The sequence below is a fragment of the Notothenia rossii genome (assembly GCF_949606895.1).
Source record: "Notothenia rossii genome assembly, chromosome: 3".
NCBI lineage: Eukaryota > Metazoa > Chordata > Actinopteri > Perciformes > Nototheniidae > Notothenia > Notothenia rossii.
Window position 1 is genome coordinate 78726076 of NC_136901.1, and position 26208 is coordinate 78752283.

General features: G+C 41.8%; 2 protein-coding genes across 2 annotated transcripts in view; one reads left to right on the forward strand and one right to left on the reverse strand.

The window, feature by feature from the left end:
* The window catches only part of fermt3b (FERM domain containing kindlin 3b), a 109819-nt gene that overhangs the window by 25637 nt on the left and 57974 nt on the right, over positions 1 to 26208 (forward strand). The gene's annotated exons all lie outside the window — the stretch shown is intronic.
* Positions 13867 to 19347, reverse strand: LOC307034561 (uncharacterized protein; the record flags this gene model as incomplete). The annotated part of the gene is made up of 4 exons (XM_079673387.1): positions 13867 to 16383; positions 16706 to 16765; positions 17607 to 17678; positions 19342 to 19347. The coding sequence occupies 4 exons, from the start codon at positions 19345 to 19347 to the stop codon at positions 16198 to 16200; spliced, it is 324 nt and encodes a 107-aa protein (XP_079529513.1). The 3' UTR covers positions 13867 to 16197.

A 26208-nucleotide genomic window follows, 5' to 3' on the forward strand; every position in this document is an offset into this window, starting at 1 on the left:
TCTCTGATTATGCCGAAAACCTGCCAAGTTAACTTTGAGTGTGGGCCAGAAGATATATTGAACTGACGTGACTGGATGAGAGATGTTGTAATCTTAAAAGCGATTAAAATTGAACCGCAGAGTCTAAAAGACTCTTGATAGCATTTTTTGGAGTTTTCAGTTGAGGGCCTTATTTCAGTCTTGAAATGATAACCTGCATTCTTTGATGAACACAAATATTGACCCTGACGTGATTTGAACACGCAGCCTTCTGATCTGGAGTCAGACGCGCTACCGTTGCGCCACAGAGCCTGTTACAGGTTGTGATTGTGCCAAAAACCTGCCAATTCAACCTCTAGTGAGGGGACAGAAGATATAATGAACTGACATGATTGGACAAGAGATGTTCTAATCTTCAGAGTTCCTACCATTTTTCTACTGAGTCTCAAAGACTCTTGATAGCTTTTTGTGTAGTTGTCAGTTGAGTTCCTTATGGAAGTCTTGAAATGAGAATCTTCATTCTTTGATGAATCACAAATATTGACCCTGACGTGATTTGAACACGCAGCCTTCTGATCTGGAGTCAGACGCGCTACCGTTGCGCCACAAAGCCTGTTACAGTCTCTGATTATGCCGAAAACCTGCCAAGTTAACCTTGAGTGTGGGCCAGAAGATATATTGAACTGACGTGACTGGATGAGAGATGTTCTAATCTTAAAAGCGATTACAATTGAACCGCAGAGTCTAAAAGTCTCTTGATATCATTTTTTTGAGTTTTCAGTTGAGGGCCTTATTTCAGTCTTGAAATGGTTACCTGCATTCTTTGATGAACACAAATATTGACCCTGACGTGATTTGAACACGCAGCCTTCTGATCTGGAGTCAGACGCGCTACCATTGCGCCACAGAGTAAGTTACAGTTTCTGATAATGCCGAAAACCTGCCTAGTCAACCTTTAGTGTGGGGCCAGAAGATATATTGAACTGACATAATTGGACAAGAGATGTTCTAATCTTCAGAGTTCCTACCCTTTTTCTGCAGAGTCTAAAAGACTCTTGATAGCTTTTTGTGTAGTTGTCAGTTGAGTTCCTTATGGAAGTCTTGAAATGAGAATCTTCATTCTTTGATGAAACACAAATATTGACCCTGACGTGATTTGAACACGCAGCCTTCTGATCTGGAGTCAGACGCTCTACCGTTGCGCCACAGAGCCTGTTACAGTCTCTGATTATGCCGAAAACCTGCCTAGTCAACCTTTAGTGTGGGGCCAGAAGATATATTGAACTGACATAATTGGACAAGAGATGTTCTAATCTTCAGAGTTCCTACCCTTTTTCTGCAGAGTCTAAAAGACTCTTGATAGCTTTTTGTGTAGTTGTCAGTTGAGTTCCTTATGGAAGTCTTGAAATGAGAATCTTCATTCTTTGATGAAACACAAATATTGACCCTGACGTGATTTGAACACGCAGCCTTCTGATCTGGAGTCAGACGCGCTACCGTTGCGCCACAGAGCCTGTTACAGGTTGTGATTGTGGCAAAAACCTGCCAATTCAACCTCTAGTGAGGGGACAGAAGATATAATGAACTGACATGATTGGACAAGAGACATTCTAATCTTCAGAGTTCCTACCATTTTTCAACAGAGTCTCAAAGACTCTGTTTAACTTTTTGTGTAGTTGTCAGTTGAGTTCCTTATGGAAGTCTTGAAATGAGAATCTTCATTCTTTGATGAAACACAAATATTGACCCTGACGTGATTTGAACACGCAGCCTTCTGATCTGGAGTCAGACGCTCTACCGTTGCGCCACAGAGCCTGTTACAGGTTGTGATTGTGCCAAAAACCTGCCAATTCAACCTCTAGTGAGGGGACAGAAGATATAATGAACTGACATGATTGGACAAGAGATGTTCTAATCTTCAGAGTTCCTACCATTTTTCTGCTGAGTCTAAAAGACTCTTGATAGCTTTTTGTGTAGTTGTCAGTTGAGTTCCTTATTGAAGTCTTGAAATGAGAATCTAAATTCCTTGATGAACACAAATATTGACCCTGACGTGATTTGAACACGCAGCCTTCTGATCTGGAGTCAGACGCGCTACCGTTGCGCCACAGAGCCTGTTACAGTCTCTGATTATGCCGAAAACCTGCCAAGTTAACCTTGAGTGTGGGCCAGAAGATATATTGAACTGACGTGACTGGATGAGAGATGTTCTAATCTTAAAAGCGAATAACAATTGAACCGCAGAGTCTAAAAGACTCTTGATAGCATTTTTTGGAATTTTCAGTTGAGGGCCTTATTTCAGTCTTGAAATGGTAACCTGCATTCTTTGATGAACACAAATATTGACCCTGACGTGATTTGAACACGCAGCCTTCTGATCTGGAGTCAGACGCGCTACCGTTGCGCCACAGAGCCTGTTACACTTTCTGATTATGCCGAAAACCTGCCAAGTTAACCTTTAGTGTGGGGCCAGAAGATATATTGAACTGACGTGACTGGATGAGAGATGTTCTAATCTTAAAAGCGATTACCATTGAACCGCAGAGTCTAAAAATCTGTTGATAGCATTTTTGGGAGTTTTCAGTTGAGGGCCTTATTTCCGTCTTGAAATGGTAACCTGCATTCTTTGATGAACACAAATATTGACCCTGACGTGATTTGAACACGCAGCCTTCTGATCTGGAGTCAGACGCTACCGTTGCGCCACAGAGTCTGTTACAGTTTCTGATAATGCCGAAAACCTGCCTAGTCAACCTTTAGTGTGGGGCCAGAAGATATATTGAACTGACATAATTGGACAAGAGATGTTCTAATCTTCAGAGTTCCTACCCTTTTTCTGCAGAGTCTAAAAGACTCTTGATAGCTTTTTGTGTAGTTGTCAGTTGAGTTCCTTATGGAAGTCTTGAAATGAGAATCTTCATTCTTTGATGAATCACAAATATTGACACTGACGTGATTTGAACACGCAGCCTTCTGATCTGGAGTCAGACGCGCTACCGTTGCGCCACAGAGCCTGTTACAGTCTCTGATTATGCCGAAAACCTGCCAAGTTAACCTTGAGTGTGGGCCAGAAGATATATTGAACTGACGTGACTGGATGAGAGATGTTCTAATCTTAAAAGCGAATAACAATTGAACCGCAGAGTCTAAAAACCTCTTGATAGCATTTTTTGGAATTTTCAGTTGAGGGCCTTATTTCAGTCTTGAAATGGTTACCTGCATTCTTTGATGAACACAAATATTGACCCTGACGTGATTTGAACACCCAGCCTTCTGATCTGGAGTCAGACGCGCTACCGTTGCGCCACAGAGCCTGTTACACTTTCTGATTATGCCGAAAACCTGCCAAGTTAACCTTTAGTGTGGGGCCAGAAGATATATTGAACTGACGTGACTGGATGAGAGATGTTCTAATCTTAAAAGCGATTACCATTGAACCGCAGAGTCTAAAAATCTGTTGATAGCATTTTTGGGAGTTTTCAGTTGAGGGCCTTATTTCAGTCTTGAAATGGTAACCTGCATTCTTTGATGAACACAAATATTGACCCTGACGTGATTTGAACACGCAGCCTTCTGATCTGGAGTCAGACGCGCTACCGTTGCGCCACAGAGTCTGTTACACTTTCTAATAATGCCGAAAACCTGCCAAGTCAACCTTTAGTGTGGGGCCAGAAGATATATTGAACTGACATAATTGGACAAGAGATGTTCTAATCTTGAGAGTTCCTACCCTTTTTCTGCAGAGTCTAAAAGACTCTTGATTGCTTTTTGTGTAGTTGTCAGTTGAGTTCCTTATGGAAATCTTGAAATGAGAATCTTCATTCTTTGATGAAACACAAATATTGACCCTGACGTGATTTGAACACGCAGCCTTCTGATCTGGAGTCAGACGCGCTACCGTTGCACCACAGAGCCTGTTACAGTCTCTGATTATGCCGAAAACCTGCCAAGTTAACTTTGAGTGTGGGCCAGAAGATATATTGAACTGACGTGACTGGATGAGAGATGTTGTAATCTTAAAAGCGATTAAAATTGAACCGCAGAGTCTAAAAGACTCTTGATAGCATTTTTTGGAGTTTTCAGTTGAGGGCCTTATTTCAGTCTTGAAATGATAACCTGCATTCTTTGATGAACACAAATATTGACCCTGACGTGATTTGAACACGCAGCCTTCTGATCTGGAGTCAGACGCGCTACCGTTGCGCCACAGAGCCTGTTACAGGTTGTGATTGTGCCAAAAACCTGCCAATTCAACCTCTAGTGAGGGGACAGAAGATATAATGAACTGACATGATTGGACAAGAGATGTTCTAATCTTCAGAGTTCCTACCATTTTTCTACTGAGTCTCAAAGACTCTTGATAGCTTTTTGTGTAGTTGTCAGTTGAGTTCCTTATGGAAGTCTTGAAATGAGAATCTTCATTCTTTGATGAATCACAAATATTGACCCTGACGTGATTTGAACACGCAGCCTTCTGATCTGGAGTCAGACGCGCTACCGTTGCGCCACAAAGCCTGTTACAGTCTCTGATTATGCCGAAAACCTGCCAAGTTAACCTTGAGTGTGGGCCAGAAGATATATTGAACTGACGTGACTGGATGAGAGATGTTCTAATCTTAAAAGCGATTACAATTGAACCGCAGAGTCTAAAAGTCTCTTGATATCATTTTTTTGAGTTTTCAGTTGAGGGCCTTATTTCAGTCTTGAAATGGTTACCTGCATTCTTTGATGAACACAAATATTGACCCTGACGTGATTTGAACACGCAGCCTTCTGATCTGGAGTCAGACGCGCTACCATTGCGCCACAGAGTAAGTTACAGTTTCTGATAATGCCGAAAACCTGCCTAGTCAACCTTTAGTGTGGGGCCAGAAGATATATTGAACTGACATAATTGGACAAGAGATGTTCTAATCTTCAGAGTTCCTACCCTTTTTCTGCAGAGTCTAAAAGACTCTTGATAGCTTTTTGTGTAGTTGTCAGTTGAGTTCCTTATGGAAGTCTTGAAATGAGAATCTTCATTCTTTGATGAAACACAAATATTGACCCTGACGTGATTTGAACACGCAGCCTTCTGATCTGGAGTCAGACGCTCTACCGTTGCGCCACAGAGCCTGTTACAGTCTCTGATTATGCCGAAAACCTGCCTAGTCAACCTTTAGTGTGGGGCCAGAAGATATATTGAACTGACATAATTGGACAAGAGATGTTCTAATCTTCAGAGTTCCTACCCTTTTTCTGCAGAGTCTAAAAGACTCTTGATAGCTTTTTGTGTAGTTGTCAGTTGAGTTCCTTATGGAAGTCTTGAAATGAGAATCTTCATTCTTTGATGAAACACAAATATTGACCCTGACGTGATTTGAACACGCAGCCTTCTGATCTGGAGTCAGACGCGCTACCGTTGCGCCACAGAGCCTGTTACAGGTTGTGATTGTGGCAAAAACCTGCCAATTCAACCTCTAGTGAGGGGACAGAAGATATAATGAACTGACATGATTGGACAAGAGACATTCTAATCTTCAGAGTTCCTACCATTTTTCAACAGAGTCTCAAAGACTCTGTTTAACTTTTTGTGTAGTTGTCAGTTGAGTTCCTTATGGAAGTCTTGAAATGAGAATCTTCATTCTTTGATGAAACACAAATATTGACCCTGACGTGATTTGAACACGCAGCCTTCTGATCTGGAGTCAGACGCTCTACCGTTGCGCCACAGAGCCTGTTACAGGTTGTGATTGTGCCAAAAACCTGCCAATTCAACCTCTAGTGAGGGGACAGAAGATATAATGAACTGACATGATTGGACAAGAGATGTTCTAATCTTCAGAGTTCCTACCATTTTTCTGCTGAGTCTAAAAGACTCTTGATAGCTTTTTGTGTAGTTGTCAGTTGAGTTCCTTATTGAAGTCTTGAAATGAGAATCTAAATTCCTTGATGAACACAAATATTGACCCTGACGTGATTTGAACACGCAGCCTTCTGATCTGGAGTCAGACGCGCTACCGTTGCGCCACAGAGCCTGTTACAGTCTCTGATTATGCCGAAAACCTGCCAAGTTAACCTTGAGTGTGGGCCAGAAGATATATTGAACTGACGTGACTGGATGAGAGATGTTCTAATCTTAAAAGCGAATAACAATTGAACCGCAGAGTCTAAAAGACTCTTGATAGCATTTTTTGGAATTTTCAGTTGAGGGCCTTATTTCAGTCTTGAAATGGTAACCTGCATTCTTTGATGAACACAAATATTGACCCTGACGTGATTTGAACACGCAGCCTTCTGATCTGGAGTCCGACGCGCTACCGTTGCGCCACAGAGCCTGTTACACTTTCTGATTATGCCGAAAACCTGCCAAGTTAACCTTTAGTGTGGGGCCAGAAGATATATTGAACTGACGTGACTGGATGAGAGATGTTCTAATCTTAAAAGCGATTACCATTGAACCGCAGAGTCTAAAAATCTGTTGATAGCATTTTTGGGAGTTTTCAGTTGAGGGCCTTATTTCCGTCTTGAAATGGTAACCTGCATTCTTTGATGAACACAAATATTGACCCTGACGTGATTTGAACACGCAGCCTTCTGATCTGGAGTCAGACGCTACCGTTGCGCCACAGAGTCTGTTACAGTTTCTGATAATGCCGAAAACCTGCCTAGTCAACCTTTAGTGTGGGGCCAGAAGATATATTGAACTGACATAATTGGACAAGAGATGTTCTAATCCTCAGAGTTCCTACCCTTTTTCTGCAGAGTCTAAAAGACTCTTGATAGCTTTTTGTGTAGTTGTCAGTTGAGTTCCTTATGGAAGTCTTGAAATGAGAATCTTCATTCTTTGATGAATCACAAATATTGACACTGACGTGATTTGAACACGCAGCCTTCTGATCTGGAGTCAGACGCGCTACCGTTGCGCCACAGAGCCTGTTACAGTCTCTGATTATGCCGAAAACCTGCCAAGTTAACCTTGAGTGTGGGCCAGAAGATATATTGAACTGACGTGACTGGATGAGAGATGTTCTAATCTTAAAAGCGAATAACAATTGAACCGCAGAGTCTAAAAACCTCTTGATAGCATTTTTTGGAATTTTCAGTTGAGGGCCTTTTTTCAGTCTTGAAATGGTTACCTGCATTCTTTGATGAACACAAATATTGACCCTGACGTGATTTGAACACCCAGCCTTCTGATCTGGAGTCAGACGCGCTACCGTTGCGCCACAGAGCCTGTTACACTTTCTGATTATGCCGAAAACCTGCCAAGTTAACCTTTAGTGTGGGGCCAGAAGATATATTGAACTGACGTGACTGGATGAGAGATGTTCTAATCTTAAAAGCGATTACCATTGAACCGCAGAGTCTAAAAATCTGTTGATAGCATTTTTGGGAGTTTTCAGTTGAGGGCCTTATTTCAGTCTTGAAATGGTAACCTGCATTCTTTGATGAACACAAATATTGACCCTGACGTGATTTGAACACGCAGCCTTCTGATCTGGAGTCAGACGCGCTACCGTTGCGCCACAGAGTCTGTTACAGTTTCTGATAATGCCGAAAACCTGCCAAGTCAACCTTTAGTGTGGGGCCAGAAGATATATTGAACTGACATAATTGGACAAGAGATGTTCTAATCTTCAGAGTTCCTACCCTTTTTCTGCAGAGTCTAAAAGACTCTTGATTGCTTTTTGTGTAGTTGTCAGTTGAGTTCCTTCTTGAAGTCTTGAAATGAGAATCTTCATTCTTTGATGAAACACAAATATTGACCCTGACGTGATTTGAACACGCAGCCTTCTGATCTGGAGTCAGACGCGCTACCGTTGCGCCACAGAGCCTGTTACAGTCTCTGATTATTCCGAAAACCTGCCAAGTTAACTTTGAGTGTGGGCCAGAAGATATATTGAACTGACGTGACTGGATGAGAGATGTTTTAATCTTAAAAGCGATTAAAATTGAACCGCAGAGTCTAAAAGACTCTTGATAGCATTTTTTGGAGTTTTCAGTTGAGGGCCTTATTTCAGTCTTGAAATGATAACCTGCATTCTTTGATGAAACACAAATATTGACCCTGACGTGATTTTAACACGCAGCCTTCTGATCTGGAGTCAGACGCGCTACCGTTGCGCCACAGAGTCTGTTACAGTTTCTGATAATGCCGAAAACCTGCCTAGTCAACCTTTAGTGTGGGGCCAGAAGATATATTGAACTGACATAATTGGACAAGAGATGTTCTAATCTTCAGAGTTCCTACCCTTTTTCTGCAGAGTCTAAAAGACTCTTGATAGCTTTTTGTGTAGTTGTCAGTTGAGTTCCTTCTTGAAGTCTTGAAATGAGAATCTTCATTCTTTGATGAAACACAAATATTGACCCTGACGTGATTTGAACACGCAGCCTTCTGATCTGGAGTCAGACGCGCTACCGTTGCGCCACAGAGCCTGTTACAGTCTCTGATTATGCCGAAAACCTGCCAAGTTAACCTTGAGTGTGGGCCAGAAGATATATTGAACTGACGTGACTGGATGAGAGATGTTTTCTAATCTTAAAAGCGATTACAATTGAACCGCAGAGTCTAAAAACCTCTTGATATAATTTGTTGTAGTTCTCAGTTTTGGGCCTTAATTTAGTCTACAAATGAGAACCAGCATCCTTTGATGAACACAAATATTGACCCTGATGTGATTTGAACACGCAGCCTTCTGATCTGGAGTCAGACGCGCTACCGTTGCACCACAGAGCCTGTTACAGTTTCTGATTATGCCGAAAACCTGCCAAGTCAACCTTTAGTGTGGGGCCAGAAGATAGATGGAACTGACGTGACTGGATGAGAGATGTTCTAATCTTCAGAGTTCCTACCATTTTTCTGCAGAGTCTAAAAGACTCTTGATAGCTTTTTGTGTAGTTGTCAGTTGAGTTCCTTATTGAAGTCTTGAAATGAGAATCTAAATTCTTTGATGAACACAAATATTGACCCTGACGTGATTTGAACACGCAGCCTTCTGATCTGGAGTCAGACGCGCTACCGTTGCACCACAAAGCCTGTTACAGTCTCTGATTATGCCGAAAACCTGCCAAGTTAACCTTTAGTGTGGGGCCAGAAGATATATTGAACTGACGTGACTGGATGAGAGATGTTCTAATCTTAAAAGCGATTACAATTGAACCGCAGAGTCTAAAAGTCTCTTGATATCATTTTTTTGAGTTTTCAGTTGAGGGCCTTATTTCAGTCTTGAAATGGTTACCTGCATTCTTTGATGAACACAAATATTGACCCTGACGTGATTTGAACACGCAGCCTTCTGATCTGGAGTCAGACGCGCTACCGTTGCGCCACAGAGTCTGTTACAGTTTCTGATAATGCCGAAAACCTGCCTAGTCAACCTTTAGTGTGGGGCCAGAAGATATATTGAACTGACATAATTGGACAAGAGATGTTCTAATCTTCAGAGTTCCTACCCTTTTTCTGCAGAGTCTAAAAGACTCTTGATAGCTTTTTGTGTAGTTGTCAGTTGAGTTCCTTATGGAAGTCTTGAAATGAGAATCTTCATTCTTTGATGAAACACAAATATTGACCCAGACGTGATTTGAACACGCAGCCTTCTGATCTGGAGTCAGACGCGCTACCGTTGCGCCACAGAACCTGTTACAGTCTCTGATTATGCCGAAAACCTGCCAAGTTAACCTTGAGTGTGGGCCAGAAGATATATTGAACTGACGTGACTGGATGAGAGATGTTTTCTAATCTTAAAAGCGATTACAATTGAACCGCAGAGTCTAAAAACCTCTTGATATAATTTGTTGTAGTTCTCAGTTTTGGGCCTTAATTTAGTCTTCAAATGAGAACCAGCATCCTTTGATGAACACAAATATTGACCCTGACGTGATTTGAACACGCAGCCTTCTGATCTGGAGTCAGACGCGCTACCGTTGCGCCACAGAGCCTGTTACACTTTCCGATTATGCCGAAAACCTGCCAAGTTAACCTTGAGTGTGGGCCAGAAGATATATTGAACTGACGTGACTGGATGAGAGATGTTCTAATCTTAAAAGCGATTACAATTGAACCGCAGAGTCTAAAAGTCTCTTGATATCATTTTTTTGAGTTTTCAGTTGAGGGCCTTATTTCAGTCTTGAAATGGTTACCTGCATTCTTTGATGAACACAAATATTGACCCTGACGTGATTTGAACACGCAGCCTTCTGATCTGGAGTCAGACGCGCTACCGTTGCGCCACAGAGTCTGTTACAGTTTCTGATAATTCCGAAAACCTGCCTAGTCAACCTTTAGTGTGGGGCCAGAAGATATATTGAACTGACATAATTGGACAAGAGATGTTCTAATCTTCAGAGTTCCTACCCTTTTTCTGCAGAGTCTAAAAGACTCTTGATAGCTTTTTGTGTAGTTGTCAGTTGAGTTCCTTATGGAAGTCTTGAAATGAGAATCTTCATTCTTTGATGAAACACAAATATTGACCCTGACGTGATTTGAACACGCAGCCTTCTGATCTGGAGTCAGACGCGCTACCGTTGCGCCACAGAGCCTGTTACACTTTCTGATTATGCCGAAAACCTGCCAAGTTAACCTTTAGTGTGGGGCCAGAAGATATATTGAACTGACGTGACTGGATGAGAGATGTTCTAATCTTAAAAGCGATTACCATTGAACCGCAGAGTCTAAAAATCTGTTGATAGCATTTTTGGGAGTTTTCAGTTGAGGGCCTTATTTCCGTCTTGAAATGGTAACCTGCATTCTTTGATGAACACAAATATTGACCCTGACGTGATTTGAACACGCAGCCTTCTGATCTGGAGTCAGACGCTACCGTTGCGCCACAGAGTCTGTTACAGTTTCTGATAATGCCGAAAACCTGCCAAGTCAACCTTTAGTGTGGGGCCAGAAGATATATTGAACTGACATAATTGGACAAGAGATGTTCTAATCTTCAGAGTTCCTACCCTTTTTCTGCAGAGTCTAAAAGACTCTTGATTGCTTTTTGTGTAGTTGTCAGTTGAGTTCCTTATGGAAATCTTGAAATGAGAATCTTCATTCTTTGATGAAACACAAATATTGACCCTGACGTGATTTGAACACGCAGCCTTCTGATCTGGAGTCAGACGCGCTACCGTTGCGCCACAGAGCCTGTTACAGTCTCTGATTATTCCGAAAACCTGCCAAGTTAACTTTGAGTGTGGGCCAGAAGATATATTGAACTGACGTGACTGGATGAGAGATGTTTTAATCTTAAAAGCGATTAAAATTGAACCGCAGAGTCTAAAAGACTCTTGATAGCATTTTTTGGAGTTTTCAGTTGAGGGCCTTATTTCAGTCTTGAAATGATAACCTGCATTCTTTGATGAAACACAAATATTGACCCTGACGTGATTTTAACACGCAGCCTTCTGATCTGGAGTCAGACGCGCTACCGTTGCGCCACAGAGTCTGTTACAGTTTCTGATAATGCCGAAAACCTGCCTAGTCAACCTTTAGTGTGGGGCCAGAAGATATATTGAACTGACATAATTGGACAAGAGATGTTCTAATCTTCAGAGTTCCTACCCTTTTTCTGCAGAGTCTAAAAGACTCTTGATAGCTTTTTGTGTAGTTGTCAGTTGAGTTCCTTATGGAAGTCTTGAAATGAGAATCTTCATTCTTTGATGAAACACAAATATTGACCCTGACGTGATTTGAACACGCAGCCTTCTGATCTGGAGTCAGACGCGCTACCGTTGCGCCACAGAGCCTGTTACAGTCTCTGATTATGCCGAAAACCTGCCAAGTTAACCTTGAGTGTGGGCCAGAAGATATATTGAACTGACGTGACTGGATGAGAGATGTTTTCTAATCTTAAAAGCGATTACAATTGAACCGCAGAGTCTAAAAACCTCTTGATATAATTTGTTGTAGTTCTCAGTTTTGGGCCTTAATTTAGTCTTCAAATGAGAACCAGCATCCTTTGATGAACACAAATATTGACCCTGACGTGATTTGAACACGCAGCCTTCTGATCTGGAGTCAGACGCGCTACCGTTGCACCACAAAGCCTGTTACAGTCTCTGATTATGCCGAAAACCTGCCAAGTTAACCTTTAGTGTGGGGCCAGAAGATATATTGAACTGACGTGACTGGATGAGAGATGTTCTAATCTTAAAAGCGATTACAATTGAACCGCAGAGTCTAAAAGTCTCTTGATATCATTTTTTTGAGTTTTCAGTTGAGGGCCTTATTTCAGTCTTGAAATGGTTACCTGCATTCTTTGATGAACACAAATATTGACCCTGACGTGATTTGAACACGCAGCCTTCTGATCTGGAGTCAGACGCGCTACCGTTGCGCCACAGAGTCTGTTACAGTTTCTGATAATGCCGAAAACCTGCCTAGTCAACCTTTAGTGTGGGGCCAGAAGATATATTGAACTGACATAATTGGACAAGAGATGTTCTAATCTTCAGAGTTCCTACCCTTTTTCTGCAGAGTCTAAAAGACTCTTGATAGCTTTTTGTGTAGTTGTCAGTTGAGTTCCTTATGGAAGTCTTGAAATGAGAATCTTCATTCTTTGATGAAACACAAATATTGACCCAGACGTGATTTGAACACGCAGCCTTCTGATCTGGAGTCAGACGCGCTACCGTTGCGCCACAGAGCCTGTTACAGTCTCTGATTATGCCGAAAACCTGCCAAGTTAACCTTGAGTGTGGGCCAGAAGATATATTGAACTGACGTGACTGGATGAGAGATGTTTTCTAATCTTAAAAGCGATTACAATTGAACCGCAGAGTCTAAAAACCTCTTGATATAATTTGTTGTAGTTCTCAGTTTTGGGCCTTAATTTAGTCTTCAAATGAGAACCAGCATCCTTTGATGAACACAAATATTGACCCTGACGTGATTTGAACACGCAGCCTTCTGATCTGGAGTCAGACGCGCTCAGGGGCGTAGCTGGAAATTCTGGGCCCCATGAAAGAATCTATTTGTGGGCCCCCAATCCATGCGAGTGCGCATTAGCGCGCACGCTAAAAAAAATGTGGCCATTTATTTATTGATGAAAACGCATAATATGGTTTTTACCTATACATTCGGATCAGCAGTTCAGCACCAGTTCAGGATGTCGCATTGCGTTCATCTTCAATGAATGGACCAATGCAATAGTCTACCAAACAACCTTGAGTTGCACTAGCTAGGCATATTTTCCCCTATTCTTGTGACAATGTTTTCTGATACTCAACATACAAAAGCTGTTACTTGTCCTGTCTCTCTGTAATCCCATCTCCAACACAAATAGTCTACTCAAGCACACTATTAGGTTGACAGACACTTACATTTTGATGTGCTCTGAAGTATACAATCGTTCCCTGCTTGGATATACCTTTTACGAAGCAGATTTTGAACTGTCGCGGGCAGAGCACTAGCTTTTTTGCTGTAGCGGCCGGGTTGCTGCCTTTCTCAGCAGAGTGCTAAAGCCCTACCTGTTACACGCGCAAGTAATTCGAGGAGGCGCGAGTGACAAGTGTTGAGTTATTGGTGGGGACAATTCAGGATTCTTGGATACTGGTGGGGTCAGAACCTTGCGTCCACCCCCAAAACGACACGATGAAACCCAACCTCGAAAACCCTGTTGAAGTTAATGAACTGTAATGGACTGCAAGAAATCAACATGCACTGACTATCAACTTTATCTTCTGTCTATTTAATTGAAAATTACACCCAATACAGGAATGAACAAACAAAAAATCTCAACATTCTTTGACTTATTAAATTAAGATTTGAACAACACAAGGACAAAAGTATAAATTAACTGAAGATTTGAACATAATTATAAAACAATAAACTCTCAGGACATGAACACACTTACAGCAAACAATGAAAAATGTAGTGCGAGAGGACTATGCATCAGATAGTAATTGTTCACAATGTGGGCTGTAGCCTGTCAGCTTACTATAGGGAAACATCCCACAATCCTGTCATAGACTGGATTTTTATTCCTAAATCCCGAACGCCAATCGCCGGACCTTCTTGGTGGCAAAATCTTTTACGAGCTCTTTGAAATCAAGTGACAGAGCCAGCTTGCTTTCAATCGATAACATTGCAAGGCTGTTCAACCTCTCTTGCGACATGGTAGATCTTAAATAGCTCTTGATAAGTTTCAACTTACTAAATGATCTTTCACCACCAGCTACGGTAACTGGGAGCGTCAAGAAAATTCTGAGGGCAATGCAAACGTCTCCAAAAATGCTCTGGAGTTCCATCTTGTATATTGCATTCAGTAGATCAAGAGAGCTACAATCAGGGGGGAAAGTGGCAGAAAATATTTTATTGAGATGCCTTATCTCACTCTCAAACTGATCTGTGAGATCCTGTGAGTATTTCTCCCTCAGTGGCTGACACACAGAAGCCATGACACTGTCACTCAACTTCCCAATTTTAAGTATGGCAGCAAATTCTTCAACAATATTTGCTGTTGTTTGGAACCGAGTGTCCAAGTCACTTATGATCTGGTCCATGGCAGTGAGAAACACAGTGTTACGGAATGTTGTTTCTGGCCTATCCTCCTGACCTGTTCCTTCAGCAGTTTCATCATGAAACCTCTTCCTCCTCCTCTCACGGCAAAGTTCTTTTTTGAAATGAGGTGGAACCTCCATTTCCTTAGCTACCATTGATGCCTCAGACAGAATAGCATCCCATCCATTTCTGAGAGTCTGCATCTCATCTCTTAGTGCAGCAACATTACCTGCCTCCACCTCTATTGAGATTTTCCCTGACTGGAGTATCACATTTCTGTCATCAATAGATTGCAATACTTTCACCCAAATGGTGAGAAGGACAATGGCATCAAATGACATGAGGTAGTTCCTCAGACCAACAGCTTCAGATCTGGCCTCACCTGTGAGACTGCATGAGCTCAGTATGGTAGCAAGGGCTTCAATGACACCAGGTAGGTGCTTTGCTACAGGTTTCACAGCATCAATTCTCGCACTCCAGCGAGTGTCAGATAGCCTATGTACAGAGCAACCTGTTTTCTTTTTGTATATAGACCAACGAGATGGACTGGCACTTACAAATGTGTAGAGGCGGTTAATGTAACCAAAAAAGTTGGATACTTCAGGGCTCGATTCTGCAGCATGCACGCCTACCAGATTCAACGTGTGGGAGGCACAAGGTGAGAAAGTAGCAAGATTATTCTTTTTCAGTATTTGTGCTTGGACTCCCTTGATTTTCCCTGACATATTCGCCCCATTATCATACCCTTGCCCCCTGCAATCACTAATGTCTATCCCTAGATCCAGAAGCACACTCTCCATCATGCCTGCTATTTCACATCTTGTTTTTCCGTTGAAATCTTTGAATTCAATAAATCTTTCAGTGATCTCCCATTCGCCTGTGTCTTCATTATAATGTACATATCTTATGAGCACAACATTTTGCTCGGTGTGGGAAATGTCAGGCGTTGCATCACAAATGATTCCATAGTATATTATATATAATGGTTTTTAAAACCTTTCCCCCACACAATTCAATAAACTCGTTCTGGATGTCTGGGCTCAGATAATGAGTTAGCTGGCTTCCTTTTTTGGATGTCCTGATTTTGTCTAAGTGGTCTTTCAAGAGTGGATCATATCGTGACAAAAGTTCTAGCGTACCTACAAAATTTCCATTGTGGACATCGCCCAAAGCATGCGTTTTACCTCGGAAAGCTAAATTCCTCGTTGCCAAGTGCAGAGTGACATCAAGGAGTCTCTGCAAGATAGCTTTGTTTTTCTCAATTTCAGACTGTAGCTCTCTCTGCAACTGATGATCAACGCCACATGCAGTCATAACCGAACACTGTAGGTGTTTCCATCGCAAATAACAGTCCCTGTGATTCCTACTTGTTTCATGGCTTGGGAATTTATCATACATGCGACCCCACTCGACGTCACACATCTTGTATCCCTGGTCACTACTCAAAGCACTAAGAGAGGGTATTTTTTGCTCCTTGGAGAAAAGAACACATGGTATGCAGAACAGTGCATTTGCACTTTCACTGTGAATCAACCAGTCCCTTTTCACTTTTCCCCTACCCTTATCTGCTTTGGTGTATTTCAAGTAATCTGGAAATCTCTTTCCCTTTGAATCATGTGGAATTTCTTGATCTGTTTCTCGCATTGCTAATTTCTTTACAATAGTTGCCCTGTCCTTGTCACTCATCCTAGCTGGGAACAACCCTGGGTCAAGTGATAGCAGATCTTCTACCTCAGACACCACTACAGGTGGCTCAGTATCTGTGGCATCCTGTGTCGGAGCCTCACTTTGTCCCTGACATTGACTGTCCATAGCTGCTTCCTCCTCATCTGTGCTGCTTTCATGGTCCTCGACCTCTTCTTGTACTGGTACCTCTGCCTCTTCACCTCTGCTCTCCTCGTTGGCTGCCTTGCTCGAAGGCCCTGCCTCTAGAGTATCCATAGTGTACATAATTTATAAAATGCCCTATAATAGTAATAACACAGTACAGCTCGAGCTATCTCTTAATTGTTATAATAATAATAATAATAATAATAATAATAATAATAATCATTTGTATAGATATTTTTCAATTGCTCAAATCTAGCTATAGCTACTGTAACAACCTCAATTTAATGTGCCAGTGGTCAATGGTATTGCAATTACTGGAAGAACTAGAGTAACTAAATGTGAATATTACCTAAAGTTGTATTCAATGCATGGTAAGCATATTTAAAATCTGTTTGTTAACCCCAAGCCCTGCTGCTTTACCTCCCTCTCCTTCAACTGGGAACCGGCCTGAGGGAAGGGGTACTGATCCTGAAGCCGCATCTGTGCATTAGAGCAGATGTGATTAGCATGTAACATTATACAGGTTAGGTTAGCTAGCCATAGCAAAAGGGCATAGCTGCTGGATACAAATTCACTGGGCTCATCGACACTCATCTAATTTTTGATAGCAACAGGTAGCTAACGTCAGCCACAAAATGTTGGCTAAGCTGTTATGGGCTTCAAAACCAGTTCTGTGAATAAATACCTTTCTTGTGAAAATACTTGGTGACTGTCTGTCGACCTCTTTTATTATTTTCCTCTTGCTGACGTTTTTTCTTTCGTTTCTGAGCTCCTGATTCATGAGCTGTAGAGGACATTTTCCTGTCAGTCTGTTCAAGCTGCAAGCTGCTGGTGCACTGCTGTGCCGCCTAGTTATAGTTGAAAGTGGGGGTGCAAGATTAGTAACTGGCAGGCAAGGGGTGGTTTGGAGTGGGTCAGGCACGACCACCTCCATGGCAGAATTGTTTTAATTTAATGAACACCTGTACGTGCAATTTCCTGCAATATAGAGCACAGAACTGTCTCAAAATCCTATGGGATCCTAAAGGATTCCTATAGGGTTCCAAAAACGTATAGAGATTCCTATAGCATTTTTTGACTAGGGATGTTATCCTAGGTCTCTTTCTCACTTCCTCTGCCTCCTCCCTGAGTCTGCACAGTCACCACATCATTCTACATTAAGGAGAGCAATACACTTATGAGTACACTGAACTGGTTTGAATACACAATCTTTATGCTACTCTGTAAAGAAAGGGAGAGAGGGGGGAATATATTATCCAAGTATTTGTGTCTTAATTTGTTATGTTATCCTACACTTTAAGCTGACTGATATTTCCATTACCTGTAACTCTTGTGTCTCTTTCTCTCCTTCTCTGCCTCCTCCCTGAGTCTGCACTGTCACCACCACATCATTCTACACAGGAGAGCAATACACGTATGAATACACTGAACTGGGTTGAATACATGATTTTTTTTTTTTTCTGCCATGTTCTACCTGGTTGGCTGGCTGGCTACACACACACACACACACACACACACACACACACACACACACACACACACACACACACACACACACACACACACACACACACACACACACACACACACACACACACACAGTGTGCAGGTTAGTTACAGTAGGAGATGGGCTTCTATCATATTATCTTCTATCATTCTATAATTCATTCTTCTTTTATTTTCATTTCAGGTAGTTGTACCTTAAGAGAATTGAAGGCTGGCATCTGTAAATGCAGATAGATATAAGTACTTTATTCTTATTTTATTATCATTATTTTCTTTCCAATGAAATGAAATCAGAAAATAAGTGGTATATGATGGAAAATATGAAAGTCAATGCTTGAAGGAAAATGGACTTCGGAAAAGTTTTTTATTTTGTATTTACTGTTCTGTAAAAGTCTTGTCGAATGCAATGTTTTATGTTTTGTGTGGACCCCAGGAAGACTAGTTGTTGTCATGCAACAGCTAATGGGGATCCTAATAAACTCAAACTCTAATGGGCTTCGATCTACCAGGTAGCTAGCTAGTCAAACACACACACTGGTTGATGTTACTAGCTAGCTAGCAAACGTCAGCTAACCGCTAGCTAACATAAAGAGTGACCTGTAATTCAATGCAGCGAAAATGAAGAGAAGGTGATGATTATAAATGTGTTTTATTGTATTGAGTGGTAGAAGTAAAGACATGTCTAACATATTCTTTGTTTGAACAACTTACTGAAAAGGTCTGCCACCAATGACAGACTGTTCGCGGTGATTTACACTCAGCCTACCTGCATCAGGACTGCTGTGGGTGGGAGGCAGTTGATCAAACCATTGTGAGCGAAATGCGGGGGGGGGTCACAATCTTTGGAAACTTAAAAACTCGCTATTAAGTGTCTATAATCAGCACAAGTTCTTTCATTGCGTATTATTAATTCGATTGAAATTACACACTTATGTTTACAGTGATATATTGGGGGGGAAATGTCATATTTTTCATATGATCAAAAAGTGGGGGTGCAAAAGCACACGTTTGCTCCCCCAAGGTCAATTGTGGGGATGCACCTGCTCCGCTTGCTCCATTGCTCAGGCGCCCATACCATGCAATGAATGAAGGGAGGGGTGCTCATTCTGTCAAACAGAGTAACAAGCACCTGTTTGTTTCTTTTGGGACGTTTTTTTTTAATACAGGCAATTATACTTTTGAGTCATTTACATTAACTTACTTTAGGATAATAATAAAACCATATTAATAAAAAGATAATAATAGTGTTCTCTGGGCCCCCCCCCCCCAGTGCTGGGCCCTTGGAATCATCCTAACCTCCCCCCCCCCCAGCTACGCCCCTGGACGCGCTACCGTTGCGCCACAGAGCCTGTTACACTTTCCGATTATGCCGAAAACCTGCCAAGTTAACCTTGAGTGTGGGCCAGAAGATATATTGAACTGACGTGACTGGATGAGAGATGTTCTAATCTGAAAAGCGATTACAATTGAACCGCAGAGTCTAAAAGTCTCTTGATATCATTTTTTTGAGTTTTCAGTTGAGGGCCTTATTTCAGTCTTGAAATGGTTACCTGCATTCTTTGATGAACACAAATATTGACCCTGACGTGATTTGAACACGCAGCCTTCTGATCTGGAGTCAGACGCGCTACCGTTGCGCCACAGAGTCTGTTACAGTTTCTGATAATTCCGAAAACCTGCCTAGTCAACCTTTAGTGTGGGGCCAGAAGATATATTGAACTGACATAATTGGACAAGAGATGTTCTAATCTTCAGAGTTCCTACCCTTTTTCTGCAGAGTCTAAAAGACTCTTGATAGCTTTTTGTGTAGTTGTCAGTTGAGTTCCTTATGGAAGTCTTGAAATGAGAATCTTCATTCTTTGATGAAACACAAATATTGACCCTGACGTGATTTGAACACGCAGCCTTCTGATCTGGAGTCAGACGCGCTACCGTTGCGCCACAGAGCCTGTTACAGTCTCTGATTATGCCGAAAACCTGCCAAGTTAACCTTGAGTGTGGGCCAGAAGATATATTGAACTGACGTGACTGGATGAGAGATGTTCTAATCTTAAAAGCGAATAACAATTGAACCGCAGAGTCTAAAAGACTCTTGATAGCATTTTTTGGAATTTTCAGTTGAGGGCCTTATTTCAGTCTTGAAATGGTAACCTGCATTCTTTGATGAACACAAATATTGACCCTGACGTGATTTGAACACGCAGCCTTCTGATCTGGAGTCAGACGCGCTACCGTTGCGCCACAGAGCCTGTTACACTTTCTGATTATGCCGAAAACCTGCCAAGTTAACCTTTAGTGTGGGGCCAGAAGATATATTGAACTGACGTGACTGGATGAGAGATGTTCTAATCTTAAAAGCGATTACCATTGAACCGCAGAGTCTAAAAATCTGTTGATAGCATTTTTGGGAGTTTTCAGTTGAGGGCCTTATTTCCGTCTTGAAATGGTAACCTGCATTCTTTGATGAACACAAATATTGACCCTGACGTGATTTGAACACGCAGCCTTCTGATCTGGAGTCAGACGCTACCGTTGCGCCACAGAGTCTGTTACAGTTTCTGATAATGCCGAAAACCTGCCAAGTCAACCTTTAGTGTGGGGCCAGAAGATATATTGAACTGACATAATTGGACAAGAGATGTTCTAATCTTCAGAGTTCCTACCCTTTTTCTGCAGAGTCTAAAAGACTCTTGATTGCTTTTTGTGTAGTTGTCAGTTGAGTTCCTTATGGAAATCTTGAAATGAGAATCTTCATTCTTTGATGAAACACAAATATTGACCCTGACGTGATTTGAACACGCAGCCTTCTGATCTGGAGTCAGACGCGCTACCGTTGCGCCACAGAGCCTGTTACAGTCTCTGATTATGCCGAAAACCTGCCAAGTTAACCTTGAGTGTGGGCCAGAAGATATATTGAACTGACGTGACTGGATGAGAGATGTTTTCTAATCTTAAAAGCGATTACAATTGAACCGCAGAGTCTAAAAACCTCTTGATATAATTTGTTGTAGTTCTCAGTTTTGGGCCTTAATTTAGTCTTCAAATGAGAACCAGCATCCTTTGATGAACACAAATATTGACCCTGACGTGATTTGAACACGCAGCCTTCTGATCTGGAGTCAGACGCGCTACCGTTGCGCCACAGAGCCTGTTACAGTCTCTGATTATGCCGAAAACCTGCCAAGTTAACCTTGAGTGTGGGCCAGAAGATATATTGAACTGACGTGACTGGATGAGAGATGTTCTAATCTTAAAAGCGATTACAATTGAACCGCAGAGTCTAAAAGTCTCTTGATATCATTTTTTTGAGTTTTCAGTTGAGGGCCTTATTTCAGTCTTGAAATGGTTACCAGCATTCTTTGATGAACACAAATATTGACCCTGACGTGATTTGAACACGCAGCCTTCTGATCTGGAGTCAGACGCGCTACCGTTACGCCACAGAGTCTGTTACAGTTTCTGATAATTCCGAAAACCTGCCTAGTCAACCTTTAGTGTGGGGCCAGAAGATATATTGAACTGACATAATTGGACAAGAGATGTTCTAATCTTCAGAGTTCCTACCCTTTTTCTGCAGAGTCTAAAAGACTCTTGATAGCTTTTTGTGTAGTTGTCAGTTGAGTTCCTTATGGAAGTCTTGAAATGAGAATCTTCATTCTTTGATGAAACACAAATATTGACCCTGACGTGATTTGAACACGCAGCCTTCTGATCTGGAGTCAGACGCGCTACCGTTGCGCCACAGAGTCTGTTACAGTTTCTGATAATGCCGAAAACCTGCCAAGTCAACCTTTAGTGTGGGGCCAGAAGATATATTGAACTGACATAATTGGACAACAGATGTTCTAATCTTCAGAGTTCCTACCCTTTTTCTGCAGAGTCTAAAAGACTCTTGATTGCTTTTTGTGTAGTTGTCAGTTGAGTTCCTTATGGAAATCTTGAAATGAGAATCTTCATTCTTTGATGAAACACAAATATTGACCCTGACGTGATTTGAACACGCAGCCTTCTGATCTGGAGTCAGACGCGCTACCGTTGCGCCACAGAGCCTGTTACAGTCTCTGATTATTCCGAAAACCTGCCAAGTTAACTTTGAGTGTGGGCCAGAAGATATATTGAACTGACGTGACTGGATGAGAGATGTTTTAATCTTAAAAGCGATTAAAATTGAACCGCAGAGTCTAAAAGACTCTTGATAGCCTTTTTTGGAGTTTTCAGTTGAGGGCCTTATTTCAGTCTTGAAATGATAACCTGCATTCTTTGATGAAACACAAATATTGACCCTGACGTGATTTTAACACGCAGCCTTCTGATCTGGAGTCAGACGCGCTACCGTTGCGCCACAGAGTCTGTTACAGTTTCTGATAATGCCGAAAACCTGCCTAGTTAACCTTTAGTGTGGGGCCAGAAGATATATTGAACTGACATAATTGGACAAGAGATGTTCTAATCTTCAGAGTTCCTACCCTTTTTCTGCAGAGTCTAAAAGACTCTTGATAGCTTTTTGTGTAGTTGTCAGTTGAGTTCCTTCTTGAAGTCTTGAAATGAGAATCTTCATTCTTTGATGAAACACAAATATTGACCCTGACGTGATTTGAACACGCAGCCTTCTGATCTGGAGTCAGACGCGCTACCGTTGGGCCACAGAGCCTGTTACAGGTTGTGATTGTGCCAAAAACCTGCCAATTCAACCTCTAGTGAGGGGACAGAAGATATAATGAACTGACATGATTGGACAAGAGATGTTCTAATCTTCAGAGTTCCTACCATTTTTCAACAGAGTCTCAAAGACTCTTGATAGCTTTTTGTGTAGTTGTCAGTTGAGTTCCTTATGGCAGTCTTGAAATGAGAATCTTCATTCTTTGATGAATCACAAATATTGACCCTAACGTGATTTGAACACGCAGCCTTCTGATCTGGAGTCAGACGCGCTACCGTTGCGCCACAGAGCCTGTTAGAGTCTCTGATTATGCCGAAAACCTGCCAAGTTAACCTTGAGTGTGGGCCAGAAGATATATTGAACTGACGTGACTGGATGAGAGATGTTTTCTAATCTTAAAAGCGATTACAATTGAACCGCAGAGTCTAAAAACCTCTTGATATAATTTGTTGTAGTTCTCAGTTTTGGGCCTTAATTTAGTCTTCAAATGAGAACCAGCATCCTTTGATGAACACAAATATTGACCCTGACGTGATTTGAACACGCAGCCTTCTGATCTGGAGTCAGACGCGCTACCGTTGCGCCACAGAGTCTGTTACAGTTTCTGATAATTCCGAAAACCTGCCTAGTCAACCTTTAGTGTGGGGCCAGAAGATATATTGAACTGACATAATTGGACAAGAGATGTTCTAATCTTCAGAGTTCCTACCCTTTTTCTGCAGAGTCTAAAAGACTCTTGATAGCTTTTTGTGTAGTTGTCAGTTGAGTTCCTTATGGAAGTCTTGAAATGAGAATCTTCATTCTTTGATGAAACACAAATATTGACCCTGACGTGATTTGAACACGCAGCCTTCTGATCTGGAGTCAGACGCGCTACCGTTGCGCCACAGAGTCTGTTACAGTTTCTGATAATGCCGAAAACCTGCCAAGTCAACCTTTAGTGTGGGGCCAGAAGATATATTGAACTGACATAATTGGACAAGAGATGTTCTAATCTTCAGAGTTCCTACCCTTTTTCTGCAGAGTCTAAAAGACTCTTGATTGCTTTTTGTGTAGTTGTCAGTTGAGTTCCTTATGGAAATCTTGAAATGAGAATCTTCATTCTTTGATGAAACACAAATATTGACCCTGACGTGATTTGAACACGCAGCCTTCTGATCTGGAGTCAGACGCGCTACCGTTGCGCCACAGAGCCTGTTACAGTCTCTGATTATTCCGAAAACCTGCCAAGTTAACTTTGAGTGTGGGCCAGAAGATATATTGAACTGACGTGACTGAATGAGAGATGTTTTAATCTTAAAAGCGATTAAAATTGAACCGCAGAGTCTAAAAGACTCTTGATAGCCTTTTTTGGAGTTTTCAGTTGAGGGCCTTATTTCAGTCTTGAAATGATAACCTGCATTCTTTGATGAAACACAAATATTGACCCTGACGTGATTTTAACACGCAGCCTTCTGATCTGGAGTCAGACGCGCTACCGTTGCGCCACAGAGTCTGTTACAGTTTCTGATATTGTCGAAAACCTGCCTAGTCAACCTTTAGTGTGGGGCCAGAAGATATATTGAACTGACATAATTGGACAAGAGATGTTCTAATCTTCAGAGTTCCTACCCTTTTTCTGCAGAGTCTAAAAGACTCTTGATAGCTTTTTGTGTAGTTGTCAGTTGAGTTCCTTCTTGAAGTCTTGAAATGAGAATCTTCATTCTTTGATGAAACACAAATATTGACCCTGACGTGATTTGAACACGCAGCCTTCTGATCTGGAGTCAGACGCGCTACCGTTGGGCCACAGAGCCTGTTACAGGTTGTGATTGTGCCAAAAACCTGCCAATTCAACCTCTAGTGAGGGGACAGAAGATAGATGGAACTGACGTGACTGGATGAGAGATGTTCTAATCTTCAGAGTTCCTACCATTTTTCTGCAGAGTCTAAAAGACTCTTGATAGCTTTTTGTGTAGTTGTCAGTTGAGTTTCTTATTGAAGTCTTGAAATGAGAATCTGCATTCTTTGATGAACACAAATATTGACCCTGACGTGATTTGAACACGCAGCCTTCTGATCTGGAGTCAGACGCGCTACCGTTGCGCCACAAAGCCTGTTATAGTCTCTGATTATGCCGAAAACCTGCCAAGTTAACCTTGAGTGTGGGCCAGAAGATATATTGAACTGACGTGACTGGATGAGAGATGTTCTAATCTTAAAAGCGATTACAATTGAACCGCAGAGTCTAAAAGTCTCTTGATATCATTTTTTTGAGTTTTCAGTTGAGGGCCTTATTTCAGTCTTGAAATGGTTACCAGCATTGTTTGATGAACACAAATATTGACCCTGACGTGATTTGAACACGCAGCCTTCTGATCTGGAGTCAGACGCGCTACCGTTGCGCCACAGAGTCTGTTACAGTTTCTGATAATTCCGAAAACCTGCCTAGTCAACCTTTAGTGTGGGGCCAGAAGATATATTGATTTGACATAATTGGACAAGAGATGTTCTAATCTTCAGAGTTCCTACCCTTTTTCTGCAGAGTCTAAAAGACTCTTGATAGCTTTTTGTGTAGTTGTCAGTTGAGTTCCTTATGGAAGTCTTGAAATGAGAATCTTCATTCTTTGATGAAACACAAATATTGACCCTGACGTGATTTGAACACGCAGCCTTCTGATCTGGAGTCAGACGCGCTACCGTTGCGCCACAGAGTCTGTTACAGTTTCTGATAATGCCGAAAACCTGCGAAGTCAACCTTTAGTGTGGGGCCAGAAGATATATTGAACTGACATAATTGGACAAGAGATGTTCTAATCTTCAGAGTTCCTACCCTTTTTCTGCAGAGTCTAAAAGACTCTTGATTGCTTTTTGTGTAGTTGTCAGTTGAGTTCCTTATGGAAATCTTGAAATGAGAATCTCCATTCTTTGATGAAACACAAATATTGACCCTGACGTGATTTGAACACGCAGCCTTCTGATCTGGAGTCAGACGCGCTACCGTTGCGCCACAGAGCCTGTTACAGTCTCTGATTATTCCGAAAACCTGCCAAGTTAACTTTGAGTGTGGGCCAGAAGATATATTGAACTGACGTGACTGGATGAGAGATGTTTTAATCTTAAAAGCGATTAAAATTGAACCGCAGAGTCTAAAAGACTCTTGATAGCCTTTTTTGGAGTCTTCAGTTGAGGGCCTTATTTCAGTCTTGAAATGATAACCTGCATTCTTTGATGAAACACAAATATTGACCCTGACGTGATTTTAACACGCAGCCTTCTGATCTGGAGTCAGACGCGCTACCGTTGCGCCACAGAGTCTGTTACAGTTTCTGATAATGCCGAAAACCTGCCTAGTCAACCTTTAGTGTGGGGCCAGAAGATATATTGAACTGACATAATTGGACAAGAGATGTTCTAATCTTCAGAGTTCCTACCCTTTTTCTGCAGAGTCTAAAAGACTCTTGATAGCTTTTTGTGTAGTTGTCAGTTGAGTTCCTTCTTGAAGTCTTGAAATGAGAATCTTCATTCTTTGATGAAACACAAATATTGACCCTGACGTGATTTGAACACGCAGCCTTCTGATCTGGAGTCAGACGCGCTACCGTTGGGCCACAGAGCCTGTTACAGGTTGTGATTGTGCCAAAAACCTGCCAATTCAACCTCTAGTGAGGGGACAGAAGATATAATGAACTGACATGATTGGACAAGAGATGTTCTAATCTTCAGAGTTCCTACCATTTTTCAACAGAGTCTCAAAGACTCTTGATAGCTTTTTGTG